The sequence below is a fragment of the Gopherus flavomarginatus genome, chromosome 10 (assembly GCF_025201925.1).
Source record: "Gopherus flavomarginatus isolate rGopFla2 chromosome 10, rGopFla2.mat.asm, whole genome shotgun sequence".
In the NCBI taxonomy this organism is placed as follows: Eukaryota; Metazoa; Chordata; order Testudines; family Testudinidae; genus Gopherus; species Gopherus flavomarginatus.
The window spans coordinates 26,504,663-26,524,865 of NC_066626.1; the positions used below are offsets into that span (position 1 = coordinate 26,504,663).

General features: G+C 42.0%; 1 protein-coding gene across 8 annotated transcripts in view; it reads left to right on the forward strand.

Moving 5' to 3' along the window:
* The window catches only part of DNAH7 (dynein axonemal heavy chain 7), a 275,290-nt gene that overhangs the window by 208,242 nt on the left and 46,845 nt on the right, over window positions 1–20,203 (forward strand). For all 8 annotated transcript variants that reach the window (XM_050969448.1, XM_050969447.1, XM_050969454.1 and 5 more), the window contains 5 exons: window positions 1,261–1,441; window positions 13,187–13,372; window positions 15,491–15,654; window positions 16,761–16,915; window positions 17,979–18,169. In XM_050969448.1, coding sequence (XP_050825405.1) covers window positions 1,261–1,441; window positions 13,187–13,372; window positions 15,491–15,654; window positions 16,761–16,915; window positions 17,979–18,169 — 877 coding nt within the window. The remainder of the gene's footprint in view (window positions 1–1,260; window positions 1,442–13,186; window positions 13,373–15,490; window positions 15,655–16,760; window positions 16,916–17,978; window positions 18,170–20,203) is intronic.

Below are 20,203 nucleotides of genomic sequence, written 5' to 3' on the forward strand. Positions count from 1 at the left end.
ATTTCTCGCTCACACTCTTTTTCCTGCTAAGGAATGGCCACTTAACCAGGTGATGGTCCTTTTGATTTTCTTGACACCTGGCTGAGGCATCAGTTTGCCTTTTGTCTCTGAGGAACTGGTTTGTGGCTGCTTTTCTTGGAACATGTCTCAGTAATGTCATACAGTAGAACTTTATAACTTTATATATAATATTTGCCACACATATTTTACCAGAACAATAATGATCAACAAATTATGAGTTTTCAAATGATACCTCCCAAGGCATTCTTTGTACAAAATGTATGATAGTTTTGTAAAAGGAGTGAACATACAGGTACATACTGTCACACCAAGGAACAGCTGTATACGTCATAAATGTCTACAGACAAACTGTAGGTTAGCTAAAAAAAAACAAAAACAAAAAACCAATGGGCCAGGTCCTAGGCCTGTGGTATGTAATGGACGTATGCTTCTTTACACCAACTGAGGATCTGACTTAGTACGATTTTGAGGGGAATAGTTGTAAAATACCACCTACTGACTGTCTAGCTATTACTTGAAAATACATGGATCACTTTTGTCCATTTTTATTTTATTTTGCAATTGTCCATTGTTTTTTAAAATTATAGGGCCACATTTTCAGTAGTCTTCAAGCTAATGCACAAATGCACAAAAATGTGTGTGCAATTATTTTCAGTTCTTAAAAAAAAAAAATTGTCCCTGCAGATAGATCTTTATGTGTGAAAAGCAGATAAAAACTAACTGCTTTATTTGTGTACACAAATATCTATTTGCATGTGTAAATCACCTGTGAAGATAATCTTGTAAATGCAAAATATTTTTAGGCACAAAATCTATAGTGGCTTTTAAAAAATTGGCTCAAAGTGTCTAATATTTGTAGGTGTATATTGCCTCAGCCATCTCATATTCTGGATATATGATGAACATGAATATATGCAATGATATTTTTGTTGTTTTTTTTTTTAAAATTGCCGGTTATTCCAGGAAATATTGCAAAAATTGTTCTAAGTCAGTTGATGCTGTTTTAGCCAATCAAGATTGACAAAAATAGAAGCATATAATGAAATCTATGGTAGCAGACATTTAAAAAGTTAACATTTTCTGACAAACTGTTATTTGGTATACTGCAGTTTTCTCTATTTTGGCACATGTTGGGGTTTTAATGGCAACTCTGGTCTGAGTGTATGTGCATAGGTATTGAGATATATTCATACACAGTATAATTGTGATACATTTAATTTACTAATTTATTTTATTTAGAGTGGCAAAAGTTGTTGCCCCCAAAAAGATAAAGCTAAATCAGGCTGAAGGGGAACTGAAGATTGCAATGGATGGTTTGAGAAAAAAACAAGCAGCCCTAAAGGAAGTTCAGGACAAATTGGCTATACTCCAACAAACTTTGGAATCAAAGAATCAGGAGAAGGCTGATCTGGAGAATCAGGTATATAATAGACGTAGATAAAACTATTGCTAATACTGGGGCATTGAAAAAGTTGTTTAAAAATAAGAGGGTTTGCCCACCACATTTCTGCTTTTAATCTTCAACCCTGCCACAGTTTAAACAAAACTCCCAGTTTTAGGCTACCATCATTTTTGTTCACTCTCATATTGGTTATTAAACCATAGTGTAGGCGTGGCTTGGAGAATAAGTATGTGATAATTATGAGACTCATAAATGCAAAATATCACATTATATTATATCCTGTTTATCTCCAGTCATATCTGACTTGAGAATACAGAAATGAAAACATCAGGTGATCTAGAAAGGAAATCATTAGGTGATAAATTTTTCAACACTGCCCTGGCAATTTTACTTTACATTAACCTGGACTGACCACCTCTAGACTGAGGTGAGTATAGTTAACTATTCATAGTTATTCAGCATTGCAAGTTAATGTCATATGTGGTTGTGGGTTTTGTGAATTCATTGCTTGTCCACTAATGTCACTAAACAGACATCAGATATAGAAACTGGTAATGTTTAGAATGCAGTACTCTTTTGTCTAGTAAGACCAAATTCTAAAGCTTGGTTTCTTTCCCTTTTCAGTAATTCAATACTTTACAAAATTATCTGTCCTCACTTTAAAAAAGAAGTTTACATGCGTATTTTTAAACAACAGCACAAAAGTTCTTCAAGTAGATGTAGCCATATAGTCCATGTAGGTGTATGTATGCCCAGCACATTGAAGCCACTGAAGAAGTTTTCCTAGCAGTATCCATAGGGGCAACATTCACACCTTGTGGCTGTACCCCCTCCTCTCGCTATATAAGGATGGCACTGCCCTGACCCCTCTCAGTTCCTTCTGACTGCCCGTGGCTAGAGTCAGAGCTTGGTGTGTTGTTTTTACTTCAAGTGTTCAGTCTCCGTTTTCTGAGGTGGTTTTGTTTGTTTGTTTGTTTTCCTCTAGATCAGGGGTCAGCAACCTTTCAGAAGTGGTGTGCCGAGTCTTCATTTATTTACTCTAATTTAAGGTTTCGCGTGCCAGTAATACATTTTAACGTTTTTAGAAGGTCTTTTTCTATAAGTCTATAATATATAACTAAACTATTGTTGTATGTAAAGTAAATAAGGTTTTTAAAATATTTAAGAAGTTTCATTTAAAATTAAATTAAAATGCAGAGCCCCCCGGACCCAAGCCAGGCCCCAGGCAGTGTGAGCGCCACTGAAAATCAGTTTGTGTGCTGCCTTCGGCACACGTGTCATAGGTTGCCTTGCCCTGCTCTAGATATTAGTTAGTTAGAAGCATCTTAGGTTTAGTTTAGTGTTAGAGTAGTTGACTGCCCTGTGTGATGACCTCACCATGGTTCAGCCATTGTCTGTTGTTTGGGGGACGGGGAATCCCTAGTACTGATCCACATACAAGGTGCTTGTTGTGTCTTGGTGAGGAACACATTAAGGAGCAGTGCTCAATCTGTAAGTCATTCTAGAAGAGGATTCAGGTGGCAAGAGACTTCTGGCTGAAGCAGCACCTTCTGGAGCAGGCTGTGAGGCTTGCTTCAGTACTGAGGCCCTTGTCTGATTGGCAATTGCCTTTGGAACGGACAAGTGTTGTCGCTGTATGTTCAGACCGTGCTGTCTCTCGCAAGAGGAAGAAGAGTCATTTCCTCTTCTCTAGTGCAGTGAGGAAGAGGTTCCAAAATCTAATTGGAACTGTTCCAGGCCTTGGAGAGATTCTTCCTCATATTTTAAGAGGAGGTACCATACACCTTCCAGTGCAAGGGTGGTTTGCCTAACCACTTTCCAGTACTGCACCGAGATCAACGAGGGCCCGTAAGGATAAAGAGTCCAAAAGGCGGGACTTGATGTGGAGGAAGATTTATACCTCTTCCCTGCAGATGCACAGGTGTTGCTCTCTAAATACTCTTTATTAATTGAATAGCCACATCTAAGTTTGCGGACACTTTACCAGATGCCTCCAGGGAAGAGTTTAAGGTATTTGTTGCAAAAGGCTATATGGTAGCCAAGACTCTGTTACAGTCAGCTCTGAATGTGGCGGATGCCTTGACCAGAATTCTGGCATCAGTTGTGACCATGTGCAGGGCCTCATGGCTGTAGATTTCAGGTATTGTGCCCAATGTGCAGCAGATCATTGAGGACTGACTTTTTATTATAAGATTTTGTTTTTTAAAAAGACCGACAAGACCCTGCACTCTTTTAAGGATTCCTGAGCTACTTTGTTTATACTCAGCTGTACAGAGACCCCACTATAGTGGTCATCAGCAACAGCAGTGATACCACTCACAGCACTTCTCTGGGCAGTTGCCCTTTCCTGTAAGGCAGCAGGACTGCCTCAGGAAGTGGCATAGATCCCAGAGGTAAAAGGCCTCTGGTTCTGGATTTAACCAGCAGGTTCATCCTCCCCCAGCATTCAGCAAGCAGCCATTTTGACTTGTGTGTCCCAGGCAGTGATCCAGTGGTGACCTCCTCATCTTTGGCTGGCTTGTTTTTACAGTGTTTGGGACTCAGTTGCCATAGACAGGTGGATCCTAAGCACCACCAGATTAGGTTATGCCAGACTATTCTTCTCCATCCCTCCTCCCCATCTCCTATCTCATCCCTCTTCAGGAGCGCTCTCATGAGACACTGCTCTTCAAGCAAGTTCAGTCTCTACTGGCTTTGGGGGCTGTACAGGAGGTTCCACTGAAGCATTGGGGACAGATTCTACTCCCGCTATTTTCTGGTTCCCAAACCCAAGGGACGATTGGGACCTATTCTTAATGTCCTTGACCTCAACGAAGTCATCAGATACATGAGATTCTGGATGGTCACACTAGCAACTCTTCTCCTGCATTAAATCATAATGGCTGGACTGCTACCCTGGGCCTTCAGGAATCAGGATGCTTATTTCCATGTATCAATTCTCCTGCCCCACAAGAGGTTTCTCCAGTTTGTCATGGCAGACAGGCAGTATCAGGTCACCACACTCCCTTTTGTCTTCCACTCCCTGGTACTAAGTGCATGATTGTAGTGACAGTGTACCTCAGGAAGAAGGGAATTAATATCTTCCCATGTCTGGACAACTGGTTATGATGGGAAAAGTTCAGAGTAGAAGTCCTCTCTCATGTTCAGTTCATGTTATGCTTACTAGACCATCTAGGTCTTCTCCTAAACAATGAAAAGTCAACACTAGTCCCAAATCAAAGGATCAGGTTCATTGGGATCCTGATAGACGCTATGAGTTTGAGAGTACTTCTGCTGACTGACTGATTCCATGCGATTCACCTTCTATGTCTGGAATTGCAGTGTCTACCCTCAGCCACAGCCCGTGTGTGCCTGAGGCTGCTAGTTCATGTGGCTGCATGCACACAGATTGTCCAATTTGCCAGACTGTGTCTCTACAAATGTGGCTGAAGTTGGTCTGTCATCTGAATTGTCATGTCTTGGACACACTGTCTGACTTCCTCCACTGATCCTGGACTCCTTATGCTGATGGACGGTTCAGGGCAATGTATCCAGGACATGCCCTTTGCTTGGTCTCCAGCAATCAGGACTGTTGTCACTGATGCCTTCTTAGTAGGTTGGGGAGCTCACCTGGAGTTGCTGAAAGTTCAAACTCTGTGGGCAGAACATGAAGCTTCTCTTTATATTAATGTTCTGGAAGTTTGTGCTATCTACAATGCCTGACAGGCCTTTCGAGATCATGTCAGGGACTCAGGACTTTACTGACAATACTACCATGATGTATTATGTGAACAGATATGGGGAGCATACGCCAAAGTACTGTGTCATGAGGCAGTCAGGTTCTGGCAGTGTTTTACTGGGGAAAACATTATGCCGGTGACTGATCATTTACCTGGGATCCAAAATCATCTAGCAGATCACCTCAGCAGAAATTTCTCCCTGAATCATGATTAGTCTCTGAAGCCCATAGAAAGGAACAATGAGTTGCACACATACAGAATGGGAAATGACTGCCTTGGAAGGAGTACTGCACAAAGGGATGGGGAGGGGTAATAGTGTATCACAAGCTAAATATGCGTCAATAGTGTAACACTGTTGCAAAAAAAGAAAACATCATTCTGGGATGTATTAGTAGGAGTATTGTAAGCAAGACACAATGCATAATTCTTCCATTCTTCTTTGAGTGCCAGTCCCTAAGTGGATTCCAAACATGAGTGCGCATGTGCTGTAGCCAGAACTGTTCATAGTAGTGTCCGTTGATCCACGCATACATCATGCATCGGCCATGAGGCTTAAAGAGGCTGCACGAGTTGATGTCGCTCCAGTTCCCTCTTACCAGTGCATGACCAGAGCTGGAACCCTCTGTTCTTCCATGCTCTTAGCCACCTACGAGTATTGTGTTCAAACCTTTCATTGTATTTATTTTCTTATCTAGTTAGTTAGTTGTCCGTTATTCATCATTGTTAGTTAGGTTCTCTCCGTGGATTTTCCTTCTTGGGGACTTCCCCTCACTTCTGGCATTGGGGACTATGCCCCATCAAATCAGTTTAAAAAACTGTGCCTTGTGTCCTTGCTCCTTCTCAGTGAGCGACGAACACACCCATTGCTTGTACTGCCTGGGTGACGCCCATATAAGTTCCTGCTGCTCCATCTACCACTCATTCTCATCGCAGACTTGAACAGCTTGTGAACTTCTCTTCTGTAATTTTTTAATGGAGGAGGCAATGCGCCCATGTATGCAACTGGACTCTGCTCTGACAGAACCACCGGAGCAGCGCCCATCACCGGCAGTGAGCGCTACATCCACTTAAGCCCCATTGCATGCACAAGAAGCATGGGCACAAAGGCATCTCCCTGATGGGAACTGCCTCAGAACTCGGAATTATCTCCTTGAGCTGTGATAGGTTGGGTGAGAAGTTGCACATCACAACAGAAGATTCAGCTTCGACTTCAGTTCCAGTCCTGAAGAGAGCGCCCATGGAGCACCACATCAAATGCTGTCACTCACCATCAGCCTCACCTTCTATCCCAAAATCGGGGCCTTCTGCTTCACTCCTAGCACCATCAACTCCACTGGGACCCTTGGACTTGACTCACGTAGTTCCACGCACTCCGGGCTGTTTATCACCTTTGATTCCATTGTCAGAGCTTATGTTGCCCTTTGTAGGCATTCCACCATGCACTGGACCTCCGACTGGCTCCAGACTTCTTTCTCCAGCCGATGAACTCCTCATCCTTCATCATTCTCTTCTGGCTTCAGTGACAGACAAGCCCCTTTTGCTCATCAACTGCCGTGCTGCTCCACGCCTGCCACTGTCAGTCCTGCCAGCGCCAATGGCTCCTCCTTTCCTGGACCCTTCAGAGTCTGACTGGTCTTCCAACCTGGACACAGTCCTTTCCCTGGCTCACTCCTATACAGCCTAGATCCTCTACACTGGCCTTATCCTCCAGATTGTGGTCCTGTGGCTGATCTATCCAGTATCCACGGGCACTGCTGATGCATGGTGACCCCTACTCCTGGCCTTATTGGCCCTCAGGGAATCCCTACCATCATCGCAGTATGCATCATCTGCATCGCTCAGCTCCTGCTCCTACCAACACCCTCTGGACACTCACGCTCCATCTTCCCCGGCTGCACCATTGGAACCAATCGTCCCTACAGGCTCCTTGTCATCACCGGACAGCAGGGGCGGTTCCAGGCACCAGGGTGCTGGTTGCTGTGAGGGCAGCAATCAGGCAGCCTTCGGCAGCATGCCTGCGGGAGGTCCGCCAGTCCCACGGCTTTGGTGGCAATTTGGTGGCGGGTACGCCGAAGGCACGGGACCAGCAGATCACCCGCAGAAATGCCACTGAATCTGCGTGACCAGTGGACTGCCCACAGGCATGCCACCAAAGGCCACCTAACTGCCATGCTTGGGGCGGCAAAAAACATAGAGCCGCCCCTGCCGGACAGTGCCCTTATTCACCTTTCCTGTCACCATCAGATGACCATGCACAGTGTCAGTTCCTGCTCCGTTGCATGGCTACTGCTCTCAGTCTTCTAGTGGATGATATTCAGGACCTCACGACCAATTCCTGGACATCCTTCAACCTCCTGGACCCTCTTGTACAGCCTTATCCATCCACAGTACAAGCGGGCCATGCAATGTGGCACACGCCACCATCCTGTACCCCTACACCAAAAAGGGAAGAACGTCAGTTTGTCGTTCCCTCTAAGGGCACTGATTTTATTTTTACCTACCCACCACCTAACTCCCTGAACGTGCCCATCAAGAACATTTCAAATCTACCCCCTACGATGCGCTGCCAAAAAAGACGACTTGATGGGTTGCAAGGTTTATTCTCAGCATGATTACAGTTCTGCATTGCCAGCTACCAGGTTGTTTTGCCAAATATGACTTCCTGTCCTACTCTAAGCTGGCAGACTTCCAGGACACTCTCCCACCAGAGTGACAGCAGGAGTTCTAACACCTGCTAGACGAGGGCAAACTGGTAGTCAAGGTTGCTCTCCAGGCCATGATTGATACAGCGGACACTGCATCTCACTCCTTGCTGTCAGCATAGTTCTCTGTCATGACTCTTGGCTCCAGTCTAGCAGCTTACACAAAGTGGCGTAGATGACCTTCAAGGACTTCCCTTTCAATAACAACAAATTGTTCAGTAACAAAACAGATGAGTCCTTTCACTCCCTTAAAGACTTTTGAGCTACTCTCCCTTTTCTGGGCATCTATACCACACCTGCCAACACCAACATCTATCCCTTCCACCCTCGCCCTCAGACCACTTACTAACGGTAACCCCAGCAACCACTTGACCCACCTTATTGCCTCCCTTGCTCCCAGTGACCCTGACATTCCTCTTCTGCCGCCTCTGCCACCTTCACCTCTCACCAACCGTTGAAACAACCCTTTTGACTTTTCCCTCGAGATCCATGAATCGTTCCTGGCCCCTCCAGCTATACCACAACTTGTCTTCAGTGCTCCTCTTGCCCTTTTTGCCCACAATTAGGGCAGAATCACCTCTGATGGTTGGGTATTGGACATCATCCATCAGCTCTACCTCATCAAATTCCTTTCCTACCCTCCTCGCCACCTACCCAGTGGCCACCCTCCAAACCTTTCTCAAGACCATCTCCTCCACAACGAAGCCACCGCACTCCACCACAAGGGTGCCATAGAACCTGTTCCATGACGCTACCATGGTCGTGGCTTTTATTCCCCCTATTTCTTCATTCTGAACAAAGGGTGTGGTCTTTTCCTCCTCTTGGACCTCCGCTCCCTTAACAAGTTTATTCACAACTTTCATTTCCAGATGGTTACGCCTCCCTCATTATCCCCTCCGTCCCCCATGTCTCTCCATATGAAAGATGTATACTTTCACATAGACCTCCACTGTGCTCATCACAGATTCCTTCACTTCATAGTGGGTGGTGCCCATTATCAATTCTGCATCCTTTCCTTTGGGATCGCTGCTGCCCCACCTCCCCTTCTCCCCCCCGCTCTGTGTTTTCACTTTGATCTTTGTGGTTGTGGTGGCCCACGTGCGCTGACTGGTCCCTACCCTTTTTCTTTACTTGAACAACTGGCTTCTCATGGCACCTTCTTGCTCTTGCCTCCTTGCCACCATACGGACTCTGTGCATCTTCCTCCACAGTGGGGTATTTGCATCAATGAGGAAAAGTCGATCCTCATCCCTACCCGCACACTTACTTTTATAGGGGCACACCTAGACTCTCTTGCAGCCCATGTCTTTCTCCCCAAGGATAGCTTCGCTGCCCTCATTTCCCTTATTGCAACACTCCGACACCGTCCACCCACACGCGTCTGTCAGTGCCTCTTCCTCCTGGGCCACATGGCGGCCTGCACTGCTGTTATGCTGTACGCCCACCTCCATATGCGTTGCCTTCAACACTGGCTCCACAATGTTTATGATCTGCAGTTGGACCACCTAAACAAATTGCTTGTCCTTCCCTCACCTGGTAGTGCGATCCATCCATAGTCCTAGCAGGCATACCGTTTGCATCCCCCACACCCACCATCACCCTTACTACAGATGCTTCTTTGATGGGCTGGGGTGCCCATCTCAGCAATCACATGCCACAGGGCCTTTGGTCACAATGGAAAGTCTGTCTTGCCTGTCAAGCCTTTCTACTCTCCTTCCACTCCCACCATATTCAAATACTGTCAGACAACATGACAGAGGTCATATACATCAACAAGCAGGGGGGAGCCTGGTCCCCTGATCTTTGTACAGAAGCCATCCGCCTTTGGAACTGGTGCCTTCGACACAAGATCATCTTACGGGCTTACCTTCTGGGCACCAACAATTCTCTGGAGGACAAACTGAGACGATCCTTCCACACAAACCACAAGAGGGAGCTCCACAACCCCACTCTCCAGTCTCTCTTTCATCAGTGGGGCCTGCCATACTGGGATCTCTTTCAACACCAATAAACTGCAAGCTTCTGTTCTGATCCCAGGAGGATGTGGGCCCAGGATCTCAGGGCGATGCCCTACTCATTCCCTGGACTTCGGATCTTCTCTACATCTTCCCACCCTTTCCCCTTTCCCCCCCAGGTCCTACACAAGGACCAGGCAATATTAATCTTTGTAGCTCTCTCCTGGCCTTGCCAATGCTGGTATACTGATCTTCTCCACCTTTTTATTCACCCCCCGATCCTCCTCCCCACCATCCCAGATCTCCTGACACAAGACCACAGATGACTGTGACAGCCCAACCCATGCCTTCCTCACCTCACGGCCTGGTATTTGGTTGGGGATCACATATAGACCAGGTCTGCTCTATGCCCATCTGCGAAATCCTCACTAACAGCAGGCACCAATCCACTTGCACCTGTTATGCTGCTAAGTGGCGAAGCTTCACTGCTTTGGCACATCACCACCACATCTCAACAGACATCTCCATTCCTATTCTCTGAGACTACCTCCTCCATCTCCACCAATTGGGCCTAGCGTACTCCTGTAGCCTGATTTGGGGTGGGTTATTGGTGTTGATGTAATTTATCCACTTAATTTAATTTTATTTGATTAATTACTTTTAAATTAATTAATATTAATAATTATTGAATATTAATTAGTATGGGTTTGGCTCGCCTATATGTTTGATCAGAAGATAAAGTTCGTCCTGAATCAGGCTTCACAGAGTTTATAAAAGGAACTTCGGGGTTATGACAGGAGCTTACACTGAGACAGATATAGTCATAAAGACCTTTTATTAAAATCAATGAAATGGTAAGCAAATGGTAAAACAGTTCAAGATTACAAAGTTACAAAATATCACAGTTCTTTAAGAAATATATTTATGATTTATGCAAACTTGAATACTCACACTCTTGGTGCAGCAGCAGCACTTTGGGCGTTTTTCACACCTTTGGCAGAGGAAGTTACTTCAAGATTGTTTGCGTTCTAATTTAACTTTGTATATGCTATATGCTTTAACTAAAATGAAATGTAAGGGAGATTGAATCCCTTTTCATTTACAGTTTTGAAAAGAAATAATACTATGGCCTATTAATAGTTAATAGGCATCGTAGGTGGGTGACATCGATGCGTAAATGAGGGTGGAGGCGATGAAGAGTAGACAGGAGCAGATAGATGGGTGTATCGCCTGTTCAAGGGTGAATTGTCTCACCTTTTTATAGAGCATTAGTCGGAAATTCTTCCTCCTATGCCCAAATTTCATCTTTCCCCCACGGAAATGTTAGGCTACGTTTGCCTCATAGGCTAACATGTATGTGCGTATGAATGACAGGTATGTACGCATTTGTGGTGTACTTGTTAGATTTGTGGGCAAAAATCCCCTTTTTCCACCCTTTACTGTTATTGGTTCAGTTAAAGGTCTCCAGACAGCTGCGTAGGTATTTTGTCTTATTATCACTTTTCTGAGTAAGGGTCGCAAAATGTGCTGAAGTTTCCTTAGCGTCATACAGGATGTTTGACCTGTAGATTTCTTGCATTTCAGCCAAACTTATTCTTAATATAAATCTATAAGCTTATTACATCAAATACTTAAATTCATAAGAAAGACATTTATACAGACCAACAGATTAATCCTCAGGGCCACACTCCTCTATCCATGTTCACCTAGTTGCGCTCCGTCCTTTCCTCCCTCCCATGGATGACTTCCCCATCGTTACTCACACAACGACCTCTTGATTCCTCCAGGGCTTCCTCAATGTTTTTCCCCCTGTACAAAGGCCAGCCTCTCCTTGGGATCTCAATTTGGTTCTCTAGGCCCTCAACAAGACCCCTTTTAAACCCTTGGCCACCTGCTTCTTCACCCATATCTCCATAAAGGTCATCTTCTTGGTGGCCATCACCTCTGCATGCCATGTCAGTAACTGGCAGCCATGATGGTGGATCCCCCTGTTCACCCTCTTCCGTAAGTACAAAATCTCCTTTCGCCTACATCCCAAGTTTCTATCCCAGGTGGCTTCCTCTTTCCACCTGAACCGAAGTATACACTTCCCAAACCCTAAACTATTCTACCTCAAATCCCATGCCTCGCCCATGGAACTTGCTTTCCACTCCCTTGACATCTGACAGGCTCTAGCATTTTATCTCCTTTGCACCCACGCCTTCTGTGCATCCCCAGGCTCTTTGTTGCCATCGCGGAGTGCTGCTGCAGCTCTGCCCTCTCCTCACAATGTTTCTCCAAGTGGTTCTCCTGCTGCATCGAGACCTGCTATGATCTATCAGACACTCCACTCTTACTGGGAATTACGGCCCACTCCACATGGGCATATGCCGCCATGTCAGCCTTCCTCGTGGACATTCTGTAGCAGGACATACTGAACTGCCATTTGGTCCTCTGTCCACACTTCTCCACTCATTGCACCATTGCTTCCTCTACAACAATGGGTGCTGCAGTTGGTCATTCTGTCCTACAGGTGTGAACTTTTCAAGAGCCCTTGCTCCCACCTCCTTCCTGACCACTGCTTGCTACTCTCCTGTGTTTGGAATCCACATAGGGACCAGCACTCGAAGAAGAAGAGAAGGTTACTTACTGTAAGTAGAGGTTCTTCAAGATCTGCAGTCCTTATCTGGATTCCAATCCTGCCCTCCTTCCCCTCTGCTCCAGGACCCTCTGTTGCTGGATAAGAGGGAACTGGAGCGTCCTCTTAAAGTCTTGGAAGCGCCATGTGGCCAACACATGGATACTGCTATGAACAGTTCCGTCTCTGGCGCATGGCATGCATGCGCACCTGCGTTTGGAATCCAGATAGGACCTTGTAAACAACTTGAATTGGGGGCTGGTGGGGATTCTGCAGAGCCCCAACCCCCTATAGTGAAGAAATGAATGTAAAATAATTGAATTAAATTATTAAATCATACCTCGTTAAAAATACTTTAAAAGACTACTTGATTAAAAAAACAACCTAGAATGTGAATTCATAAGGATGTTTTATGAGAGAAGGAGCATAAGCGCTGGATAACTTCCTCAAATATTGATATTTTCTGTATCACATACAAAGCTATTAGGAGTTCAGTGTTTTATATGAACTTCATAATTTATTTGGAGGAAACAGTAGCTCTTAAACTTTGTCTCTGTGCAAGTAAGCAGGATAATCTGTCGCACAGATTATTTTCCTTCAGACTTTTAAAGATTTAATCAAGTTTTTCTTTGCTGAAATTTTTTAAAAAATCAATGCATACAGGTAAATAATTTCAGGATGTTCCCTGACTGTTCATCGTATATCAAAACATGTAAATAATCTGCAGCACAAGTGCTGCCATTATATGCAATTTATTTTTTGTTTTTGAGGTTGACCTGTGCAGCAAAAAGCTACAGAGAGCAGAACAATTGATTGGAGGCCTTGGTGGTGAGAAAACTCGCTGGAACCTGACTGCTCTGGAGCTGGGGAGGCAGTACATCAATTTGACTGGAGATATCCTCATTTCTTCAGGAATTGTGGCTTACCTGGGAGCCTTCACATCCAGCTATAGACAAGTAATGAATACAGTTGTTTTATCTAATGTTTTTGTATTGAACCAAACATTTTTTTCTCCTGCTAAAATATTTAGATTTTTAAAAACGTTTTAATTGACTTCAAAAATTGACTTCAAAATTTTCAAGAATTGAAAAAACAGGTTTTTCTTTGTGTGTGTGTGTGTGTGTGTGTGCACGCGTGTGCGTGCATGTGTATAAGAATTTGAACTTCACTTAGAAGAACTCACGGGAACTCTTCCTTCATATTTCTTTACTGTTTCCTAACAATGTTAATTGTAAAATACATGAACCTTGTGGTTGGTTCTCTCAAATGTCTGTAAAGTGACTGCAAATAACTTTATGCCTCATGGCCCTGATCTGCTACCATTCTAGTCAATGGCTAAATTCACACTAAGTTCTGTGGGAACAGGAACAGGACCTATGTCTGCAGAATCATTGGTCAGCAACTCAAGTGTAAATGTATTTAAAGTGCAATAATTCTCTAGAACAAGGAGAAGCAGGGAAATAAAGTGGACATAATATCATAAACAATTTGTGTGTTTAATTTCCATTGATATAAATGGAAGTTGTGTGTGTAAAATAATTACAGGATTAGGACCTGAGTTCAAAATTTTCAACTAGCTATTCATTTTGGATGCCTCCATTTTTGGATACCTAATTTTATGCGCTTTTGCTCTTATGTTCAGATTTTCTGAGCAGCTGGATCTCTCGAGGCTTTAGCTGAAGAAATGATTGCTCAACACAGCTGAAAATCGATCCCAGGTTGTCACAAGTTAGACATCCAAAAATAGAAGCACCTAAAATCAGTGACCACTTTTGAAAATTGAGTCTAACATTTGAGCTTAAATCTTTTTTTTCCCTTAACTCCACTTATCTACTTTTACTGTACTTTTCTTATCATTCTTGCTTTAGAAAATTCTGTAACATCTCTCAAACTTTATTTTGTTCACCATTTTCATATTTTGACATTTTTTTTAGTGTTTTATTTTGCAAGATCTTATTTTGCCTGCAGTTTTCTCCTGTTCTCAGTTACTGAATTTTGAGCTCATGTTATTCTATATTGGATGAAAGCAGCCATTTATCAGGCATATATAGTATGGCTAGGTATCAGACCTTTGGTAAAAGATGATGGGGGTTCTGAAAAGTGGTGATTGGGGGATCCTTCATGCCAGTCCTGAAAAGCAAAGGCAACTGAATATAACTATATTCTTATTCATTTAGCAATAACTAACTTTTACTGGTTTTACTCAAGTAGTTTAGTTTAGTGTAGCCTTATGGGGCTGGTTGTGGAAACTCATTGTCTGATATGAAACTAAAGTGTTTCCTTCTTTGTAGAACAGTAGTTGTGACCTTCTGACAGCTATTTTTTATTTTAATATATATGGCCTCTTTGTCATTGTCTGTGTTATTGTTATGTATTCACTGGATGGCTGCAGTTGACAAATCTGCATTAGCTGAAAATGTTTGCCTCAGCTGAGAATACACAGACCATTATTAAAATCTGATTAGTTTAGGAACAAAATCTTATGTGTACCTAGGGAAAGCAGTGTACTCTCAAAGTGATGTTTGACTAATTAGCACAAATTTAAAACATGTTCTGTTTAAAAATATAAACAACCCCCCCCTCAAATGCCAGCAGATCCAGACCCAGTAGGTTCCTGTTACATAGGGAAATCCTCCAGTGGCAAAAAGCTGTCATAACAGCTCCTACATCATCCATTCACCTACCCCTTTTATGGTATGTGTCTGGAGCATCCCTGCGCCATAGCAATCCTCAGCTGCCCGAAAGACCTCCTGTATAGAACTGACCCCAAGATCAGGGGAATGCAAATGTAGCCTAAAGCCAGATATGTTGCTTCATCTCTTCTTTCTTGCACTGAGTGCAGCTCAGCCTGGCTGAAGGAACTGGTCCTGTATATTCTACATGAATAGTGGTTACTGTTTTAATTTCTTATGTGTGGTTTTTTTTAGTGTTTAGACAAGTACAGAAATGACTTTACTGTAGCAATGGTTTGGGGGAAAGAGTTGAAAAAATATAGATAAATGTATTGACAGTTTTATAAATCTTGTAAATGTAATAGGGAACAGACAAAACTTTTGTTAACATTTGCCTTCTAGAATCAAACAAATGAGTGGACATCACTCTGTAAAATGAGAGATATTCCTTGCTCAGAGGATTTTTCCCTAACAAATACTTTGGGAGAACCTGTTAAAATCAGAGCTTGGAACATTGCTGGATTACCATCTGACATGTTTTCTATTGATAACGGTATCATCATCTCGTAAGTAGGAAATTCACACGTGCTAGCTTTCATGAAATAGCTTCTTACAGCATACTTTTCAGTTATTATTTTTATGGACACATATTACTGTATGGCAAGTTCAACAATTAAACAAAACAAAAACAAGGCTGTTTCTATTTTTTGCTATATACTTTCTTCAAGGCTTCTAGTGTGTAAAGTGATTCACTCCCCTCTTAATTCTCATGAGTTGCTGTAAAGAGATTGAACATTTCTGATATTAGAAGGTTGCAGTAAACTACATTTTATGAACACATGTAGTAATTTTACTTGTAAATGACCAACCAGTAATTAAAACAAAGAAAATCTTGGATAGATTAATACCCCGCACTTGTGGAATTCAGAGGCAGTCCAACATTGTTGCTGAACGCTCGAGGACTATGCCTCAGGTCACCAGCAGAATTCTTCTGAAGCTTTAGAAATACCCCAACAACCAATAATATATTAATGAACCTTAAGGCAAATATATGTTCAATTCTCCCTTTAGATACATTTCAATTTGCTGCACATTTCATTCTCATCACTTAGCAGACTACCGTGGTGGGTCGAATGAGGAGAGAAGCTTCTAATGGAAAATTATCAAATAACAAATTCTGCATTCTGCAGCACAGCTTCTCTCCTCCTTCATCGCTATTGGGAAGTAGTGAGCAGTGAATAAAGTAGGGTAGAGGGTGAGAAGAAGCTGAGTTGAAGTACAGGAGTTTTTTTAGTAGAATATTGGGTGGAAATGAAAGTATCTCTCTAATCCATATAAAACTAAAGTTTTGTAATTCAAAGAATTATTTGGGAACCAACTGTGGACACTTTCCTACCAATAGAAGACCCTGCAGACAAATGGAAACCTATTTTGCAAATCTTGCTGAGATGAAGCTTATATACATCAAAGGGTCTGCTCAAGTCAGTGGGACTCTCACATGAGCATCTGAAGGAAGAATTTGTCCCGGAGCATTTTACAAATTAGATTAAAAGGTTGTGTTTAAATGGCACCATAAAGTAAACTGCATTAAAGTCAAGCTTACAGTAAACATTTTAAGGGTATATAATCTAGTTCTAAAAAGTTGAGCTATCTCAATTTTTTTCCCCTCCAGAAATGCAAGAAGATGGCCTCTGATGATAGATCCCCAGGGCCAAGCAAACAAATGGATAAAAAATATGGAAAAAACTAATAGTTTGCACATAATTAAACTCAATGACCCTGAATTTGTGAGAACACTGGAAAACTGCATTCAGTTTGGCACTCCTGGTAAGTGATTGAATAATGAAAGTGTAGATTTCCGAAAAAACCTGGAGAGGGCACAATTAACTCAAAAATAAGGATGATAAAAGTACCAAATATTGTCAGATTCATAGAAAAAGGGAGATTTTGTTATCAAATTAGATTTTTAGTAATTGAAGTCACAGCAGATTGTGAGATTTTTCATCTCAAATATCAATTTGAAATTCTCTCTTTAATTTGGCTCCTTTAGTTGTTTGAGATTTTGCCATATACTTGTTTTCATGTTACAATAATTCTACTTTTATCTTCCAAAAATGTATAAACAGAGTCTGTCAAATTGTCTGTTCCTGCATGGCTCTGCTTATTTTACAAATAGATAGTATACAGTGTACCCTACTTTTACTGAGATTCCTGTATACTTTATCTCATCCAAGGTAACAGAATCAGAAAATAATTACTTACAGTTAACTATTTGAGTTGAGTCATTTCCATAGTTGTTTTTAATGAAAAATTTAACTACAAGTAAAGAAACAATTCATATATCCTTTAAATTCCTTATAGGGCAGTGGTTCTCAAACTAGAGTCTCCGCTTGTTCAGGGAAAGCCCCTGGTGGGCCGGGCCTGGAGCGACGAACCGCGGCCACTGGGAGCTACGATTGTCCGAACCTGTGGACGTGGCAGGTAAAGAAACTGGCCCAGTCAAACCTAGTTTGAGAACCACTGCTAAAGGGGGAACAAAAATAGATTTCAAAATTGGGATTAGGAGCCCCAATGCCATTGACATTCAATAAGATTTGAGTGACTGATTCTTTTAGGACCCTTTGAAACGCTAGTATACTCAAACAATACTACAGTTCAGAGAATCTTCATTGCCCTGTTCAAACTTGATACATATCACAAAGCAAATATAAGCTTCCTTGAACTTTTAAAAAATTTATTTAAAAAAGTTTTACCATATTTCTACCACATCCTTTTAGACCCATATTTGTATTGTGGAAGTAGTACCTGTTTGCACATCATAAGTACACATTTAACAGAGATATCTCTTGCCAAGAAAATGAATCAAAACCTAGTTATTGTTGTGTTCAAGTGCTGCTGGAAAATGTTGGAGAAGAACTGGACCCTATCCTAGAACCACTTCTACTCAAACAGACGTTTAAGCAGTCTGGTAGTATATGCATCCGTCTTGGTGACTCCACCATTGAATATGCTCCTGACTTTCGCTTTTATATTACAACCAAGCTGAGAAACCCACACTATCTTCCTGAAACATCTGTTAAGGTGAGAGATTTGAAAATTAATGTTGATATTAAAACAAAACACATTATTTTCCCTGTAGGCTGCAGGCAGAAGAGTTCCTGGTATTTAAGTTGTTGGTTTTTTTCCTTCTCCTTCTTTGACAATATTGGCATCATCTCTGAGTAATCTCTAACTGCTGATATTAGAGCTGACAAAACATTACTGTTCACAAAATAGTCGTTCATACTCTGAATAATGTAATCTAAACATTAATTTCTGGTATTTAACTTCCTCCCCAGTTCATGACTTTCTGTGCCAATTTTACTGATTTGCTTTTCAGCGTAGAAATATCTACTGGGAGTTTGGAGCCCTATGCATGTACAGGCTACAAATTGGGCTTCTAAAATCTTCTAGAGAGGTGGTTCCTGGTGACTGCTGTTGGCAGGACTTCAAGCAGTGCCAGGCTTTGTGCCTTGGATATATACAAGAATACAAATTTACAGAGAAGTGACAAAATTATTCCTGTTTCCACCATATAATTTTTCCACATTTTTATAATACGATAGAAGTAGCTTTAACCATTCACATCAGACTTCCCTTGTCAATCATCAAACTATAAGGATCTAAATGAGTTATTGTGGTTGTTGCAAGTTAGGGAGCAGAGGTATATTTCCTGCTTCATAGAATAAGGTTAGTGTTTTCCTGCTCCTTGCAGTTACTCAAGAGCTCTATTACACTTTTTATTCACTGTTACTTTTAAAGAGTTTTGTATGTTATTGGGTCACAGACATACGATTAGGCTGAATGTTGCATCTATTAGAGCACGAAGCCCTGAAAACTAGTTCTAAAGTTTGTCTTTAAAACTAACAGTAATTTGAAAAATCAGCAGAATGGAATAATAACTTAACTTCCAACTGACAAGGAGCACTGACATAGAAAGAAATGGTAGAAAAAGAAATTAATGAAAATAAAGAACATCTCTTCGCTTTATTACACATCAAAGAACCCAGATATTGATTTTTTTTATCAAAGATGAAAATATGTAGGTACAAGTTAATAGGCAAAGATGAAATATAAAAAGCAAACATCCAAAACCAAAAACTATTATGCTACATATAAATTTAGAAAAGACTTGCATGACAAAAAGTTTAAAAATCTGATACATGTATCATGACAAGTTAAATAAGACAATAAATATTTCAGGCCCTGAATCTCCATTGTGTTGCACCAGTTTTATAATAGTTGAATTCTGTTGATTTTTATGGAGTTATACCAGCATCAAACTCATGTAATGAAGTGGAAACTCAAGTCCTATATCTAATACAAAAAAACCAAACTTTCCTTGTCTTCAGTAATGGTCTTCATCTGTATATACAACTGTGGTTATATATAAATCTTTTACACATTATCACTTGTGTCAATAATTGATCATATTTACCTATTCATCACCAGTCTTCAGTGATTCCATACACAGAGAGTTACCACTCTTGCGTAATTGACTCTGAACACCTCCCTCCCCCCGAATATCTGGCCTTTTATTGTCAAGGAGTGAGGAGAGAGATGAAGGTTCCCTGCCACAAGGTGATTGGCCTGAACTCCAGCCCAAACTTGAATTTCTAGAGTGTACACCCCTGTTCCAGTCTGTAGACCCGGGCATGAGAGACACTGCTGTGGTTTTAAAATGCAGTAAAAAAAGATTTCCTAGGTCCCCTTATCTTTCCAACAGGATGAAGCAAAGGTACTCTATCTCTGGGGGAAGACGGTTGTGGGGGAGAGAATGAAGACTCCAGGATGAAAATCCTGGAAGGGGTTGCTCAAGAAAAGAGCAAGCAGTGACCCACCTAGCTGATGGGGAGAGGCTGAAAAATGAACACAGGAAGGGCTAAAAAACTAACGTCTGAGTAGAAGATGGACTAAATCCTCAGGATGGAAGGTCTGAGGCAAAGACTCTGTGGGATTATTGCGTGTGTCTTTTTGGACAGGTATACCCTGGAAGGGGTGGGTTTTCATTAAACAACTTAGCTGGAGTTCCAAGTCACTGGAAGGGGCTTAAAAGACTCCAGGCCAGCAGGTCTG